This window comes from Mytilus californianus, unplaced genomic scaffold (genome assembly GCF_021869535.1).
Source record: "Mytilus californianus isolate M0D057914Y unplaced genomic scaffold, xbMytCali1.0.p SCAF_4, whole genome shotgun sequence".
Taxonomy (NCBI): Eukaryota; Metazoa; Mollusca; class Bivalvia; order Mytilida; family Mytilidae; genus Mytilus; species Mytilus californianus.
This window is the reverse complement of record NW_026262690.1, coordinates 66,146,939-66,166,336: the sequence shown is the minus strand read 5'-3', so window position 1 is coordinate 66,166,336 and position 19,398 is coordinate 66,146,939. Positions and strand designations below refer to the sequence as shown.

At 33.6% G+C, this 19,398-nt stretch overlaps 2 protein-coding genes across 5 annotated transcripts in view; both read right to left on the bottom strand.

Moving 5' to 3' along the window:
* Window positions 1-19,398, bottom strand: part of LOC127737012 (monocarboxylate transporter 14-like) — a 193,385-nt gene that overhangs the window by 26,500 nt on the left and 147,487 nt on the right. The gene's annotated exons all lie outside the window — the stretch shown is intronic.
* Window positions 10,804-19,398, bottom strand: part of LOC127738368 (monocarboxylate transporter 12-like) — a 113,928-nt gene continuing 105,333 nt past the window's right edge. For 3 of the 4 annotated variants that reach the window (XM_052249577.1, XM_052249575.1, XM_052249574.1), the window contains 3 exons: window positions 13,465-13,608; window positions 12,035-12,901; window positions 10,804-11,478 (listed from right to left, as the gene is read on the bottom strand). In XM_052249577.1, the coding sequence (XP_052105537.1) occupies window positions 11,252-11,478; window positions 12,035-12,901; window positions 13,465-13,528 (1,158 nt within the window). In that variant the 5' untranslated portion in view covers window positions 13,529-13,608 and the 3' untranslated portion in view covers window positions 10,804-11,251. Of the gene's footprint in view, window positions 11,479-12,034; window positions 12,902-13,464; window positions 13,609-15,395; window positions 15,433-19,398 lie in introns of those variants that run through there. The other variant, XM_052249578.1, reaches the window with a different exon arrangement.

The following is a 19,398-nucleotide window of genomic DNA, read 5'->3' as shown; positions in this document are numbered from 1 at the left end:
AATATATACAATAGGTAGGTCCTGTAAAAGATGCCGTCCCGGATGAAGGTCGGATAAATTTGAACTACCACTGGCAAAATAGGGTATATTGGATAAGGACAGAATTTTGCATTGAGACAAGCCACCTACGGATACCTCAAAGAGATGTTGCAAGGAATCTTAACATGCAAAGAGCGTGGCACCCTCTTACACGAGGCATCGGATTTAACGTCCTCATTCTGACCGGACGTGTCTGCGTACTTGTACATCCCACACAGCCAAACGGACGCCCTACTCTCCCGAGGGTTGGTTTTACTTCCGGTTGGAAGAAGACCAAACTTACCATATTTCTATTTGGGGATCTCAAATGAGACAACTATCCACGAGGTACTTGCTAAGATCGTAGTCGGTTTTGTTTTTCATCGACGTTTAACAAAGACGATTCCGGATTCTGATTTCATTTCTGATTAGTGAATGAAATCAAAATTTGTTCAAGAACCGTCTTGGATGGCGTATGTTTCCATACAATCTCAAGATATTTGTGTGTAAATTTTGCAGACATGTCATCTACTTCTTTAGCGGAATTCATAAGTTCTTTCTAATCGTAATTATTATTTTGTTCGTTTAGACGTTACGCACGTTATTGCGTCAATACCGTGTAATCAACCAGTCCACACTAATAAACAGCTTTTCTATAAAATCATAACAGTGAAGTTATATAAATTTTTTATCCATAGACTAGACTAGTAAAAACTCTTCCGAATAAAACTACAAACTGTTTTATCATATTTTACAATAGTCTAAAATAAGGACAACATATTGACAAAACGTCCAAAATATGCGTGTCAGACGTAACAGACTATACGCATAATAACTTTAGCAGGGGTGTTTGTGTTCTTCAAAACAGTGTTATATCCGCGAAAATTTGAATGAATGATATGATTTATATATAAAGTATTACAATATTACTGAATATGCGTTCCTGTAACAACCAACGTTATTTTTTGGCAAAAACAAAAAGTGTCCATTATGGTCAGATTTAGGAAAATCTTAAGTTATCAAAATTTATAGGTTTCAAAATGTAAGATTATATGAAATTTCGTTTGTGTAAATTATGCTCACAAAAGGACATATATAGACCATATCAAAATCGAATTTTTGCAGCACTCACACCACATATAAAAAGGCAACGGCTTCTGGCAAATGTGTTGCAAGATGTCCAATGTCGGATTTCGCCGCTTTTTACAAATAAACTGTCATTTGCGACGTTATTATTGAAAATTGAGATTTGTTGCATGCTAAATATTGCTTTTCCGTAATTGTACTTTAACTCTACGAAACAGCTACATACTTTTTGATAATTTGCGCAGTCAAAACGACTTCGTTTTCAAAGAAATGAAATGTCTTGCAAGTTTGTCCACTGGACGATTTTCATACGTTTTGAACGTTGTAAATTCGGGACGCTATTTATGGTGGATCATCTGTATATATTTCCTCAGATAGAATTTTCTTGATAGTCAGATACTATCAAAAAGACCACAAAGTATAAAAAAAAATCCGATGGCTGGGGTTGTTCGTTTAGATGAGGTTCTTTAGTTGTGAAAAAATTGTGTATTACGAGAGGATAAAAAATAATCTTTTTCAAATTTAGGGAGCGTAAAACTGCGATTTTTTTTATTTCTCTGCAATAAGATTCATATGTATAGAACTTGAAAGTAAAAATAAAATTGGACCTGAAGCGTGGCTATATACCTCTCCATATCATACAACTTGAAGGCTTGTAAACATATGAGATGAATAGAATTAACCTTTTTTCTGACAATCGTTTCATCTCTTAATCTAATTGTTCCGTTATTAAAGAAAGTACAGTGAATTTTATAAGCAAGACCCGTTTAACTTGTAATTCCCGACAAACATTTTTTAATTAAATCAAAATATATATCTTCTTCCTTTTCGGATCAAAATGGGGAAACATTGCATTTTATTACGTTTTATGTCAATTGGTCTCTGGTAGAAAGTTTTCTCATTGGCACTCATCATACCGTATATCTTTTTTTTCATATAGACTTATGCATTACCCAAATACGATATATTTTGTTGTTTGTTGCTTACGTTACTGTCAGTGGGAAATATTTCATGCATATTCAGTACAACCAAACATTAAGAAGTATCAATATTGATGTGCAAAACAGAAATTGCAAGCGAAATAAAATAAATATCCCCAATATAATCATGATAATCATAAATCGCCGTAAAACGTAAAAAAAATGACGTTACCATTTGAGACGCAATATCGTGCGTAACGTCTTAATGATATGAAATCTGCATATAACCATACATTTCTAGTGTAGATCTTTTTGTCAAGAAAAGTTATTTTGAGGTGTACACGTGTTGCATCGTGATCACTTACCTTTTGAATAGGATGATTTCTGCATTATTACAGATATCAATACTTAAGATCAAAAGTGGATCTATTAGTGCCCTCTTTCTAGTTGGCTCTTTATTGAAATTGGTCTTATTAAAGAATTGAGTAATTTCGTTAAGTCTATTACTGCTGGAAAATTCGGGTAAATTGGATAAGGACTGAAATTTAGCCGTGCAACAGGTCACCTACGGACAACTCAAAAGAGTTGTTGCAAAGGATCTTAACGTGCAGAGAGTATGTCACTCTCTTTACACGATGCATCGGATTTAACGTCCCAATTCTGACCGAACGTGACTGCGTACGTTTACATCCCGTACAGCCAAACGGACATTGTACTTTGGCGAGGGTTGGTTTTACTGCTGACCGGAAGAAGATTAAAGTGACCATTTTTCAATTGGGGGGAGGGGGGGGGGGGGGTCGCAAATGAGACAACTATCCACGAGGTACTTGTTAAGTTCATAGTGCGTTTTGTTTTTCATCGACGTTTAGTAAAGACAATTCCGGAGTCTGATTTCATTTCTGATTAGTGAATGAAATCAAGATTTGGTCAAGAACCTTCTTGGATGGCGTATGTTGCTGTTCCATCTCTAGATATTTGTGTGTAAAATATGCAGACGTGTTATCTACTTTTGTAGCGGAATTCATAAGTTCTTTCCAATCGTCATTATTATTTTGTTCGTTTAATGTTATGAAATCTGCATTTTTATATAACCATACATTTCTAGTGTAGGTCTTTTTATCAAGAAAAGTTATTTTAAGGTGTACACGTGTTGCATCGTGATCACTTACCAGTTGAATAGGATAATTTCTGGTATAAAACATATATCAATATTTAAGATCAAAAGTGGATCTAGGAGTGCCCTGTTTCTGGTTGGTTCTTTATTGAAATTCGTCTGATTATAGAATTGAGTAATTTCGTTAAGTCAATTGTTGCTTGTTTAACGGTCTTCTGAAAAATAAAAAGAGAAATCTGCTACAAAACTCCCCCTGTATAAAGAGATTAGAATTTAACGTAGCCTTACTCGCAAAGAGTGTCCTCTCAATTCAAATGAGCCAATGTATTGACTATAAATTTACAAATTTCTGAATTCCAGCATGATTCAAATGTAATCGGTCTGTAATATGAAATAAAGGGAAATCTGTTTATCAAGTCTGTCCTAAAAAGATTTACAATCAGCCATGTAACTAACCTTTACCCATCCTGTTCTAGAAAACTCAAGAAGTTGTGAATTAAAATTTCTCAATAAGCTGTCAGAAAGTTTAAAATCTACTCGTCTAGACAATAAAGAAGATAAAATTAACCTACAAGAAGAGTCAACACTCCAAAGTAAACGTTCACTCGTTAGGCTACCAAAGCTTGAATCTCTGAATTCTTTAATTCCGGAAAATATTTGAATATAGAATCGCTTAAAATCAATGTGCTTCTGCACCATGCTTTGCCTCCTGACTTATACTTCTGTTTCTTTTTCTCTTCACTCGTCTTTTTGGACTCGGAAATAGACTCCGACATCACAGCTACCTCTTTCTCTAGTTGTTTAATACGCTCTCGTAGTTGTTGTTTTCTTAGGCCATCCCTCTTTTTCTCCAATAGCTCTATCAACTCTAATTCCTCTTCACTGTTTTCGGCTTTCTCTACTAATTTGCTTTTGAAATGATAAGTTTTTTAGGAACCGAGGCATCTTCCTAATTTTTAGAAGACTGATTCGGACCTACAGCACCTGGATGAAACTGTTCACAGAATTCATCTTGTTCCTCTGGTGTCAATGATAAATCCAACAAATTGTCATCCATGTGTTGATGAAAAGAAAACTAAGCAACAGGATCTATTGTACCAAAACTGTTTAGATTTTTATAAACTTGTCGACTGATCTTTTGGGGTCTACCGCTTATATTTCAACAAAACATTTAAAAAAAAAAAAAAAAAAAAAAATCAGCTAAAGAAAAATTCCAGAATGATCACATTAACAAAGCTTAGCAAAGTAATTTCTATATAAAGTTAAATTGACACTGAACTATTTTCAAATTCGTAAATGTTGATCAAAGATTCAAGTCAAATTTAAAAATGTTCTCAAAATTGTCCAAGCTTCAACTCGAAATTCAAAGATAATATAAAAAGAACTAAGTGTTTACCGTGTAAAAAACAATCTGGAAGTGAGTTAAAAGGGTATGTAATTAAACAGGTAAATGCATGCGAGTAGAATTCAATTGATACTCAAATAAGAAAAGTGATGACAAACTTAGGAAAACGAAAATTAAGTAGCAATAAAACAAATTTAATTAGTTAAGAGCAACTGAAATGGAATGTGGGGTTGATTACCTCACCTTAATATTTTACCATTGAAATATTGAGAACAGTAACAATTTGCTTTCTAAATTTCCCCAACGTTAAAAATAATCGACTTAAATTAATATGAAGTGTTTAACATCAAATGTAGTTATATTTACGATATTAAGAATATTTTTGAATAATATTGTTCATTCAGTGCGGAATAGTTCCACCATGGCGACTGTAACAAAGTCGGATGCTGAATGACAGTAATAAAATGGTCCATACGTCCATGAAATTGATCGAATGAAGGTACTTACCCCTCCGATGAAAAGAAAAACACGACTTGTGTAGAAAATCATCTACGAAGCGTATCACTTTGCGTCTGTAATAAAAACTTATTGATAGGGTCCTGTATCATCTGCTCTGGTAGTCCAACTATTAGGTTTAAAGGTAAAAATGCGCTTGCAAATATAATCCATTGAAAAGGCTTGCAACTTAGTAAGCATTGATCTTAAGTATTTCTACATATTAATAAGAAATAAAACTAAGTGTATTTGGGTCACTTGTCCTGGGCGGTAGGCATTCACGCAAGCTGGAATGAATGTACTGGCATATTTTCATTGTTAAAACCACAGAACCATATTTATTGAAAACAAAATATGGAAAAGATTAATGATTTTTTCTAAATACCAGTCTTTCATTTTGCATACTTAATTGAGATTATTTATATTTTGGTTTTGCTTTATGAGTAGGGAATGGTTTTTTTATTTGAACCACCACTCCCCAAACATGGAATTATTAAAAACATATTGTGTTTATTGTCATATGATTATTTGACAGTTTCAAATTAATTAACACTTTTTAAATTTCGTGTCTTCGACGCCCTTCTATGGATCTACCTTCATCAGAAACGATTATAGATAAACATTTGAAAGCCAGGGATGTGTAAATGCGTATAACTGTATAGGCCAATAGGAACATAAAAAGAATAAACAAATTTATCTTGTGTCAACTTTTCCTGAGAGAGTTGGTTTAAAATGATTAAGGGAAAATGTTAATAAAAAAATAGGTTAAGAGTTCATATAGTAGGTCGGGTGACAGTAAACACATAATTTTTTTTTATGCTGGTCTAATTACGATTTCCTCATTTATTTTTCTGACATTTGGCACACGGTAAACTGGTTTATCATTTGTCGGACATCCAACGGCTTTTTATGACAATTTTCTGATTCTGAACGTTGGTCATCTGAACGCTCCATATATTGGAAATATCCGAGTTCATGGCAAGATTTGTACCTTTTAGAGTTCATCACTTTCTTTTTTAATTTCACATTAATGCTGAAGTCTCATCAATGAAAAGAAGAGTTATTTGCAAACAATAACAAAATTTATAAAGATGAACCGTCAAAGAAAATGAAACATTAATCAAATTCAGAATTCACCTGTAGGACTGACACATTCCTCTTAAATATGAAAATTTCTTTTTCTTTTAATCAAATGAAACCAAAAATAATTAAATAAATCTTTTATCAAAAATAAATCCACACAAAGTGAGTCAACTAGGTTCATTATGTGCCTGTTCCAAGCCAGGAGACTGTAGTTCTGTGGTTGTCGTTGGTTCATGTCATATTTGTTTTTTGTAAATTGTTTTGTTATAAATTAGGCCGTTAGTTTTCTCAATCGAGTTTCATAATTTTCATGTCGGGGTGTTTTATAACCGACTATACGATATGGATTTTTCTCATTGTTGAAGGCCGTACGGTTGCTATAAATGCTACATCCACTTCATATTAAATTTGATGGATAGTTTTCTCATTTGCAATCATACCACATCTCCTTTCTTTTACATAGGTGTATTTTAACTGAATTATGTTGTTAAATGATACAATATCATCTCAAAAATTATATTGTCATTTTCTATTGTAATTAGTGAATATAGTAATTAGACAGCATCTATTGAACTATAGAAGAGACGGTAGATACAAAGAGGACATTCAAGATTCAAAAGTCGAAGGAAAACTGATCACAACACCATAGCAAAAAAATATAAACGACGAAAAGACGAACAAGTCTACAAAACACAGCATAGAAAATCAAAGACTGATATATACGAATCCTGTCAAAACCCTGTTGTGAACTAATTTGCATAACATATGACAATCATCGTTCTGTTTATGCCAGTTCAAATCAAGAGGAAATTCTTCATTCGATGATTTTACAATAGCGCGAAAGAGGACGATATTGTGCCAGGTTATCTATGATTCTTTAACGGCCAAGTGTATCAAGTAAAACAAAAATTCAGCGAACTTGTTTCAGTTTGTTATCCTGCAACCAAAATCGCACATTTAAAATTAATGGCGTACTGTCAATTGAGATAACCAAAGCTACTATCTTGGTAAAAACATCTTCACCCTCTTTAATACCAACCTATGAAGCTAATTGTAGCTTGTCGAATAAATCATACTTATGGTGAAGAGATACCTAAATATTCCGCTTCTTGGATTTGATTGCAATTGACATTGTTTCGATATACTTTTTGAGAGAATGTCAATTTTAAAAGATGATCTTTGAATAATATTGAGGCCAAAAAAATTATAGCAGACATATTTGTCTAATCCGTGGCCAAGGAAAGTCACTATTTTCTGCCTCAAGATTTGCTGGAAACTTACTTACGTTATCGATCTGCTGTATTCATGAGCATAACATTGGATAAACACATGTCCAATCAGTCAAATTCGACCGGGATTTCTGCTCAGTGGTATCTTATAATATTCAAAATTCAAGTAACTTGGCGGCGGCTCTTTCTAGTTATTGTCCGTAACTTCAGCTATTTTCAGATTGATCGCGTGACATAACTCTGGGGAGTCAAAAGTGAAACTGGATTAATTAAAAACGGGTCTGTGTTGAGTGTTCTCTGACAACATTTTCAAATTTAGATTGATTGTGTTGAGGTTACGCAAGATATTAAATAATTGTCTGCCCGGAAATCAAACAATTTGCAATGTTCAGCTTTATCAAGGGGCAGTTATTATAAGACAAGGAATAATCTGACAAATTCGCAAACGGTGTGTTTAGTTGTCTTTAACAACATTTTCAAATGATTTGATGGATGCATCGGAAGTAGCATTGTTTGCTATTTTCTTCTTTTTCCAGGGGCACAGGTAAATGTTCCCGTCGTCTCTTGTGGGGCATAATAATAGATCACGAACAGACTTATGGTAGTCGCACTTAAACGTACTCAAGTAATAAATGTAATAATGACATACTTGGTATGTTTCCAAATTATCCATTAAACTAGAGGCTCTCAAGAGCCTGTGTCGCTCACCTGTATTTACTGATGCTTTGGAAATCATGTAAAATAAGGTTAAAATCATAATTAATAGTATTAGATATTATAATGATATCTAAGATAATAAAAAAAAACTGCAAAATATTTGTAAAATTACTAACTCAGGGGCAGCAACCCAACAACGGGTTGTCGGATTCGTCTGAAAATTTCAGGGCAGATAAATCTAAATCTGATGAACATTTTTGCCACCTGTCAGATTTGCTCTAAATGCTTTAGTTTCAGAGATATAAACCAAAAACTGCATTTTACCCCTATGTTCTATTTTTAACCAAGTCGGCCATGATGGTTTGGAAGGCGGGGTCATCGGACAAATTTTTTAAACTAGATACCCTAATAGTGATTATGGCCAAGTATGGTCAAATTTGTCTTAGTAGTTTCAGAGAAGAAGATTTTTGTAAAAGATTACAAAAATTTACAAAAAATTGTTAAAAATTGACTATTAAGGGCAATAACTCCTAAAGGGGTCAACTGACAATTTTGGTCATTACAACTTATTTGTAGATCTTACTTTGCTGAACATTATTGCTGTTTACAGTTTATCGCTATCTATAATAATATTCAAGATAATAACCAAAAACTGCAAAATTTCCTTAAAATTACCAATTCAGGGGCAGCAACCCAACAACAGGTCGTCAGACTTGTCTGAAAATTTCAGGGCAGATAGATCTTGACCTGATAATCAGTTTTACCCTATGTCAGATTTACTCTAAATGCTTTGGTTTCAGAGATATAAGCCAAAATCTACATTTTACCCCTATGTTCTATTTTTAGCCATGGCGGCCATCTTGGTTGTTTGGCGGGGTCATCGGACACAAATTTAAAACTAGATACCCTAATGATGATTGTGGCCATGTTTGGTTAAATTTGGCCCAGTGGTTTCAGAGAAGAAGATTTTTGTAAAAAGCTAACGACGACGGACGACGACGACGACGACGACGACGCCGACGCCGACGACGACGACGACGACGGACGACGGACGCCAAGTGATGAGAAAAGCTCACTTGGCCCTTCGGGCCAGGTGAGCTAAAAATGCTATCAAAAAGAAAATCATTGGTTTCCGAAAAAAAAAAACCAACACCTGAGTATGTCTCACATTCAATGTATCTTTTAACACTGTAAGATGTTTTTATCTTCATTTTCTATCCAAACATGCAACCATCTTCATATTTTACCTAAGAATGCAAGTTTACGCGCGCTAGAACTTTTCCAATCAATTTCATGTTGTAGTGTTTGCCATACAGGTGGTCTCATTACGGTCCTTAGCTTAATATTCTAGTCATATCTACCTTCTATTATATGATCTGGTAAATGTATGAATCCAAGATGTTTTGTGTCTTTCTCATTGATGATTTTCCCCTTGCCTTAATGGCATACGATACAGTCGCAAGGGCGTATAACACATTTAAATTTAACGTGTTGTTTTTCGCAACGTTGCTACTGATGACCATTCAAACTTCGCGGAAAATTCACTTACGTCATCAAATCGTATACGTGAATTTGAAAGTATTTGTAAAGGCACTTGATGTATATTAAAGCACTCGAAATCTGCTACAGGGGCATACAATTCAAGGCAAATGAAGACTGAGTACTGTTCTTACATTAATAAATTAGTATACTCTATGGTCGGGTTGTTGTCTCTTTGACACATTCCCCATTTCCATTCTCAATGTTATGACTGTTATTTGTATAGTGGTTTTGTTACCGGTGGGAATAGCTGCACGACGATGTTGCATTGCGACAGCGCAAAATAAAAAAAAAGATAAAAAATGGGATATCCAGCATTATAAGTATAGGTTTCAAATCTTGAAGCTAAAATATGAGCACATGAATCTCATTTATTCTATTAAAGAAAACGTCAACAATAATTTTTAGTCTACATACATTTCTATTTTCAAATAAATGTCTACGGCTTTTAATTTCCAATAATTGAATTATTTTACAAATGTTTGATCACTTAATCATAAAGACCTTCTTACACATCTATATATATATATGTAAGGAACACTTTACAAAAAACGGGTGAAAATTTCTATTTCGTTTCAAAGTTGTGTTATTTTTTCCGGAAAAGTAATCAAAAATGAAATTTTGAGTTTTTAACTTAATTAAATATCTCAAAAATTAAGTCACGGAGGAATATTTTTCTTTGCATATTTCGATTGTGCATATCAAAATTGACTTTAGAGTCAAAATTTTAAGGAAACATCAACGAGGAATTTATTCTTTATCGTATGACCTTAACTGTTAAGATGAAGATAAAATATGTTTGTGTTTACATTAATCGTCAGGTAATAGGGTGCTCTGTTCACGGAGGGATCTTTGTCTTACATACATCCCGCTGCAAATGTTTGCACCTGTCCTAAGACAGGAATCTGATGTACAGTAGTTGTCTGTTTATGGTAGTTCATACGTGTTTCTCGTTTCTCGTTTTTATATAGATTAGACCGTTGGTTTTCCCGTTTGAATGGTTTTACACTAGTAATTTTTGGGGCCCTTTATATCTTGCTGTTCGGTGTGAGCCAATGCTCCATGTTGAAGGTCGTACCTTGACCTGTAATGATTTACTTTTATAAATTGTTACTTGGATGGAGAGTTGTCTCATTGGTACTCATACCACATCTTCCTATATCTAATAACAAATTATTTTCATCAGATTAAGTTCCCTGATATATATGTTCCTTTCCTCGAGACTGCGTGTTGCTCTGCTCCTTTCTACCTTCATGTATACAAAACCATCAATATATGAAAGAATTAATCTTTTAAAAAAGTTGTTAAAAGTAGAGGTATGCTTCCATCACGTTTAATATTTTAAGAAAAAAAAACCGATGGTGATATTCTTTAACTGATTAAAATATAATGAATTTGACATAATGCTGATAGTTTAATTGTTGGTCTTTTTTTTATTAACAAGTTAAATATTGCTCCCACGACAAAACTTTCACAAACATTTAAATTATCGCTCTATTGCAAGTGGTGACAGTATTGGGTGGTAGTGAGATTGACCTTCCTGTCTTAATGCATTCAGAAGACTACTTGATTGCTGTGTATTTGCATTATGTTGACGACCTGTATGCCTGTGAACACTAAAACTTGATGATCTTGGTCCAACTTCTATAGATTCCAAACTATCACTTAGTCGATTAATTCGATGTAAACCATTAGAACTGTGATAATATTTCCCTGCACAATGTAAATTGTCGATGTTTCCACTTTGAAGACTTGTTCTGCTTCCCTAAACGACGGACATTGATATTGGATCAAAAACGGTAGGCATCTCTTCGTTTATTGAATCGATTTCTTCAATATTCATTTCTATGTTATTTTCATTTTGTTTATTTAGTTTTGAAGGGTTGAGATCAGTTTTCAGAGGATAAATCATTATTAAGGCACTTGCTATCATCATAGATCCGGCAAGGATGAAGGAAGTGTCATATGTTTTCTGGTGTTCATATAAAATACCTGCAACAATAAATTCATGAAAGATTGAAACAAAAACAAAAGTAATATGTTTTAAGCTTGCTTCTACTACTAGTTGCATTCTTCAATACGGTATTGTAAACAATTCGGAAAAAGCATATTTATGTGAGTGTTATTTATATTCTGGTGCTCCTGTAGCTGCAAGTGCATCAGAGGGAAAGCTGGTCCTGCTTTACTAGTTGCACCCGTTGTTTTTCTCGGTATTGTAAACAATTCGGAAAAAGCATATTTATGTGAGTGTTATTTATATTTTACAGTGTTGTTTGAATATTTGTTTTTATTTCTGTATTTCTGCTATGTTAACTTCAAAGGTTGTCATTTTCACTTCTACTATTAAAGTTCTTGTGTTCATGTATATGAAGAGTTAGCCTAAGCTTCTAAACTGTTTAACGACGCGTCATTTATGCCTACATGGTTTATGCAATTAAATTTTTTGTAATGTGTGCTTCGTCAACAGTAGGAGGCGAAACGTTTACTTCGATACACAAACAACACGTTTTTCTCAAATTAATTAAGTGTATTTAGAAACAACACTAACCTGCTACAGGAGCACCAGTTAACTGTCCAACTGCTAAAACGAAAAGCACAATTCCATATGTAACACCAAATGTTTCTACGCCAGACATTTCAATGATTATAGCTGGGAGAAGGGAGCCTCCACATGCTGCATAACTCATTCCAAATATCGCACTGTAAAAGTATACACCGTAACGGGAATGTATAGTCAAACATATTGTTGCTATTCCACCTAATGCATAGAAGAAAATATATTGATAAATGGGTCTAAATATTTTTACATGGCTCATATTTGCAAAAACACCATGTAGAAGTTTGAAAACAAGAACCATAACACCGGAAATTGTATATAAAATAGCAGAATTTGGCTTAGTAAATCCTTTCTGATAAACAGCATAAGCTTGCAGGTGACCTAGGATAATCGATGCGCCAAACTGATACATAAAATTATTGATCATAAGGATGTAAAATGATGGAATTTTCAGATAAAAATGTTTGTCGAGAAATCCAACTTGTTCGAAGTTTTCACTTTCTTCATTTAATTGTACTGTCTCGAGATTCTTGCTAACACTGCTCGATTGTAACTTGTTATTTTCTGATTTGTCCGAAGAATATCCACTCTCTTGTGACTTTTGTTCTGAGCTGACCTCTTTTGTCAAAGGGCGGATTAATGATCCAAATACACATATATTGAGAGTTATTCCACCAAGAATCAAAAACATACCACGCCATGTATAATATTCATTTAACATTTCAATAATCGGTGGGAATGCAAAAATACCTATTCCGCCACCTGCAGATGATATCGCCATTGCCAGTGGTCGATGGTTTATGAAGTATTTAGCCACTGCTACACTTCCTGGCATAAACGCTATTCCGCATCCTATGCCTGTAAACATATTTTAATAGCTATAACAAATACATTAGATCCAGTGTACATGAAATTAATTAGTAAAGAGCCCCCAGTTACTGTTTAATTATATGTTTAAGTGCATCAGGCAAACACTATCTGTTTCAATAAGCACATTATTCATAGTTTACAAGGTAAAGCATCATGAAACAACAAATAATGATAATTTATAAATCGCAAGAAAATATAACAACGTAGATACAACCAGACTTCAATGAATATTATCTATCTTTTGACACAGAAAAATGCTATAAATGCTTGTCCTTAAAATAAAAAAAAAAATGATATAAGTTTTATAAAATAGCATTTTGCAAAATATTTACGTTAATGCTTAAATCTGTTTTAATAGTGTTTCGGACCAAGCAATTTATATATACCTTACTGCGCTGCTAACCAGTAAATGTAATATGTACAAGAAAAAGCCAGAAAAAAATTGAATTAGTTTGCAAAATCTCATCAAGGATACCAGTTATTATTAAGTACGTCAGTGATTGCTTTAGTGATTTTTTTCTACACTTCTGGTGTCCAAAATATATTTTTACCTGAAATTATGCCGTAAGTCAGAATGAGAGCGGGAACGGAACTGACAAAAGCAGATGACGTCATGCCAATAGCTGCAATCAGACTTCCAGCAATGGCAACCTTTCGTTCGTCGTATCTTTCAATCAGATATCCAGATAATGGACCTGAAAGGAAACATACTAACATAGGATTCTGTTAGGCATACATATTTAAGAGAACATCTTCGTCTTGCCATTTTGTAGGAATGTAACCATCATTAATGATCCGATCAGATCTCTGGTATCTCTTTCTTCTGTCGCTTTCAACTATACAATCGACAGTCTTACAAAAGATTAAGTAATAATTACTATCGAAAACTTTATAAAGTTAGGTTTCGCGTATTCAAAAGTGAACTGCAGGCGATGATTTGCTGAAAGTGGAAAACTAAAATTCATTATTTAACATATTGTAAAGCAGAAAATGATTGTTTTAAAATATTTGATGGCAAGAGAATTCCAAAAAAAAAACCCCCAAACTTAAACACTTTAGTTTTCATAGTGGTTGTACCTCTATTGTATAATGCTGATAAAGGTATCCTTGATGATATGCTTTATTTTAAATTTAAAACCAAATGAACCTGTCACATTTCATGAAGTCTTATTCAATTCCTGATTTTTAATGTTAAACTAAGAAACAAAATACAAAAAATACCATACCAAAGATGAAATTAAAAAGAAACCTTCTTATAATAGTATTCAAAGTACAGACAACATCATGTCTAAAGGAAAACAGTTAAAAATACACTACATAGCAAAATTAAAATGAAACAAAACAAACCCCACCAGAAAAAAAACTAGAAAATGGAGTGGACTGGCCTCAGCTGCAAGTGCATCAGAGGGAAAGCTGGTCCTGCTTTACTAGTTGCACCCGTCGTTTTTCTCATAACAAGTAAAAAGAGATAATTCGGTTGTGATTTTCTGAACTGGAATTTGGATACAAAAAAGGAGAACATATAGAAATAAGAAGATGTGGTATGAGTGCCAATGAGACAACGCTCCATCCAAGTCACAATGTGTAAAAAGTTAACAATTACAGGTCAAAGTACGGCCTTTAACACGGAGCCTTGGCTCACACCGAACAGCAAAGCTATAAAGGGCCCCAAAATGACTAGTGTAAAACTATTCATGGTAATTAGTTAAACTGATATTACGAAATAGTCAACAAATGGAAGGCATGCTGGTGTCCGTAGAACTAAATATTGAATAATCAGTTAACCTTTACCGATTAGAACGCTTTAAATAGCTTCCTTGTAAGCAGCAGTCCTCTAGCTCAGGAGGATATGCCAACTTGGCGATGAATGCTCCATTAAAATGGGAAAATTTAGGTTACCTCCTTTGTCGGTAAGTTATTTTTTAGCTAACCCTCAGTGTCAATTTTTTAACTGTATCTGTGATATCATTTTTTTTTTATGTTCAATTGGAACGCTGTGACGAAACACTTGGTATATAATTGCTACTTTCGTCTTTCGTTTAATTTTAATGAAAGAATATGGATTCCACATATAGTTGGATTTAACCATAAATAGTTAAACAATAATATCAAACCGTGATTAATAATTATGTATAGACGATACGAAATTAATCTTTTTATACCTTAACATGATACTTCACACTGCAAATTATTTAAAGAGATGGAAAATTGAGAATTATTAATAGGAACAAATACCGTGAAAACTCTATCTGTGATGGATATTAAATTACGTCCTAAACAGTTTTAATTATCGTATGGGTATTTGTAGGAATAGACTATTTTGATACGTCTTCGACTAATAATTCCTTTCTAAAATATTCCGACAAACCGTATATTCATTAATAATCAAACAAGTTTTTAATTCATTATTTGACAACAAAAAAATGAATTATCTACCTTTTTTCTGTGAAATGATTGAAAAAGAAGCCTTTATTTAACTCACCTTGTCGAATCTTATACCATCATATTTATCTGTACAACTGAAACAAAATATTGACAGGCAAAGATGAGTTCTGGTTCATCAATTATAGTCAAGCCAAATATTAAATGCAAAATGTCGAAATTTTATATTTCGAAAAAAAAAAATGAAGAAGATACTAGCACTTTATAAATTTGATTCGTCCGAAGCGGTTTTTGGATTTACCTTCATCAGGAACACTCAAAGCCATAAAATTGAAAACCGAGGATGTATTAGACTAGTACCGAAAACGTGAAGACCTTTATGACAAAAAGGGACCTAAAATAGCCAAATCCATCTAAGGTCAAATTTGCCTGAGGGATTTGGATCCTTCGTTTTTAATTATTTCTTTTATAAACGGACTATTTATGAAAGGTATGTTATAAATCATGTCAGTACCGAGGCACTAACTACTGAGCTGATGATACGTAACCTGATATGTCAGTCTACGGTTGTAAGTGCCAGTCTGCCAGCGAATCATCATGTAGTTAAAATTTATTAAAAGATTTACAATTAAAAAGCAATTGAGATTGACACTTAATTCATTTCAGAATCAGTATTAATATACAGAAATAACCAAGTTTTCAATTTGCATCATAACTCAGTAAATATGAAAAAATATTATTTTCATTGTATAAATAGACTATCTGAAATTACTTATGCATCAGTATACATGGTTTTAATTTATGTTTGTTTTGTTCCAAAATTGTTTAAGATTTCCAGAGTCCTAGATAGACTGTCAATGAAAATCCCTCAAAACAAATCGATTGGTGGGAAGGAACGACAAGGAAATTTCTAATACCATCCTTATATGCCCTTTTCTGGTAGTGGTTAATTAAGGTCTTTCCCCTACGTGAGCATACTATGATTTTACGCCTTGCTTTCAAATATACAGGCCTTCGTAAAAAATCTTACGACAAACATAACTTGCAAATCAAGAACAATTCGGTATACTTTCGATCAATTTGAGTCGCAAGAATTCTATGTGAAACGCAGGCCAGGAAATATTGGACAATGTCTTATGATGCAATAATCACAGTTGCGGAAAAAGTTTCCGACTTGAAAAAATTATGCATCATACAGTTTAGTACATTACCTGGTGCAATGTGCACGAGGATAAAAGTTTATGTGAACGGTTACTGCCAGTCACCACTTATAAAAAAGTAGTGCTGCATATACCTACGCGTATAAGTATAACAATACTATAGGTGGCTGCAGGTCACACCAACATTATCTGTTCCATAGCTGCCTGCAAATCACATCACTTTAAAAGATCTGTAACATAGCATTTCATTTGAGTCTGCAGGTCACACTGCTAATTATCTGCACACTTTCATTCATATATATATGTATGGTAGGTGCCTGCAGGACACATAACTATAAATTTGCACCATATATATGAAATGAAGATGTGGTATGATTGCCAATGAGACAACTTTCCACAATAGACCCAGTGAAACCCAAATGACACAGAAATTAACAACTATAGGTCCCCTTATGGTTTTTAACAATGAGCAAAGCCAATACCACATAGTCAGCTATAAAATGCTCCCAAATGACAAATGAAAAACAAGAAAATTAACGGCCTAATTTATATACAAAAAAAAAATGAACGAAAAACACATAAGTAACACAGAAACAAATGACAACCACTGAATTATCGGTTCCTGAATTGGGACAGGCACATACAGAAATAGTTTGAAGACGTCAACCCTCCCTTAACCTGGGAAAGTGGTGTAACAGTACAATATAAGAACAAACTATAAAAATCAGTTGATAAAGGCTTAACTCATCAGAAGGATACAAATAAAAATACATCTAACTAAAACATAAAGTGGACGTGGATAGGTACTTACAAATGCGAATAACAAAGAAAAACCCCACAAAACACTAAGTACAGAACTGAGAACACTCGCAGTTATTATAGGTGCCTGTGGGTCATTTCACTTATGATCTGCACCATAGCCTATCATAGGAACCTGTAGGTCACACTGCTTTTTATCTGTACCATAGCCTATCATAGATGTATGCAGGTCACATCGCTTTTTATCTGTTCCATAGCCCATCAAATGTGTCTGCAGGTCATATCACCATAGATCTGCACTAAAGCCTTTCATAGGAGCCTGAAGGTCACACTGCTTATTTATCTGTACCATAGAATAATTCAATTCTTTTTAACAAAATGTTTAACAACATGTAGGTACATGTATAACTAATATATACTAAATAAAGATTACAAAAATATGCATGCGATCATGACAAAACAGACAAAACAGACAGAAGTATTAAATACACAGTCATTTCTGAGCTTCAGTGCTCTAAATATACATTTTCCTAAGTTGCACAAGTCTTTTACATTAGTAGTGCTTAATAATTGTAAAAGTTTATAAACAGATAGCTTACGCCAATAATATGGTTTTATTAAACATTCACGCAAATTTGAATATCAAGGACATGAGGCATCTATCATTTCATCCTCAATATCATTAATACACAATGTACAGGTTCTAAGGTTTCTAGTAACATTAGAATACCTTCCCTTCTCTATAGCGAGATTATGCAATCTAATTTAACAATACACTTTTTGTAAATTGCGGGTATTGGTTTACATAAATATGTCTGCATAGACAAATTTGATATCATATATCTATACAAAAAAACATTTTGATGAACTATCTAAAATAGCATCAAACTCTTGTTTGAAAATATCAGTCTCTGTTTAATATCCATAATATGATCTTTACATAAAGAATTTTGTGAATACCACAAATCATTAAACCAAGATGGAACAATTCCTTTCGTATAACACAAACCCAGTTTTTTTTTGTCATTTGGATTTTTTAAACACACATCATATATTAAATAATTGTAACAACCAAGTAATATACAATTGTTATTATTCAATACCTTAATCCAATATTTAAATATACGCAATTTCCTGGTTACTAAAATTGGAAATCTGCCAAGTTCACAATAAACCATGACATTCGGTGTACTTGTTTTAACATTCAAAATTCTTTTACAAAAATCATTATATATTTTTTCTACGTTTTGAGCTTTATGGAAGCCCCATATTTAGAACCATAACGTAGAATACTACTCACATATGTATCAAATAATGGCAATAACGTGGCATAATTAAATGAAAATAGTCTAATATTACTAAATAAACAAAACATAGCTTTCCTACCTTGTTCTGCAAATTATTTTTTTTGTGCAACAGAAAATTTTCCATTTAAATTAAGAACAACACCTAGATAAGTAAATTTGTTAACTATATCTAATTGTACATCATCATAAAACCATTAGTCTTCTTTCTTTGCTTGACTTTAATAGGTGCCTGCAGGTCACACTGCTATCTATCTGTACCTTAGCATATTATAGGTGCCTGCAGGTCACATCACCATAGATCTGCACCATAGTCTATCATAGTCGCCTGTCGGCCACTTCACTACAAATCTGCACTCTAGCCTATCATAGCTGTCTGAGGTCATACAACTTTGTATCTGCATCATAGCCAATCATGAGTGCCTGTAGGTCACATTGCTATTTATCTGTACCATAGCCTATGATATATGCCTGCTGGTCAAAACACCATATATCTGCACCAAAGCCTATCATAGGTAACTGCAGGACCAAGAGCGTTTTATCTGTACCATAGTCTATAGGTGACTGCAGGTCATACACATTTTTATGTGTTCCATAGCCTATCATAGGTGCCTGCAAGTCACACTGATATTTATCTGTCTATAGTCTATCTTAGGTGCCTATAGGTCACATTACCATAGATCTGAACCATGGTCTATCATGGGTCTATCATAGGTGACTGTAGGTCACTTCAATATAGATCTGCACCATAGCCTATCATAGATATATAAATAAAGGTGCCTACAGGTCACATCGCCATATGTCTGTACCTTAGCCTTTCGTAGGAGCCTGCTATTTATTTATACTATAGCCTATCATAGATGCCTGCAGGTAACATCAC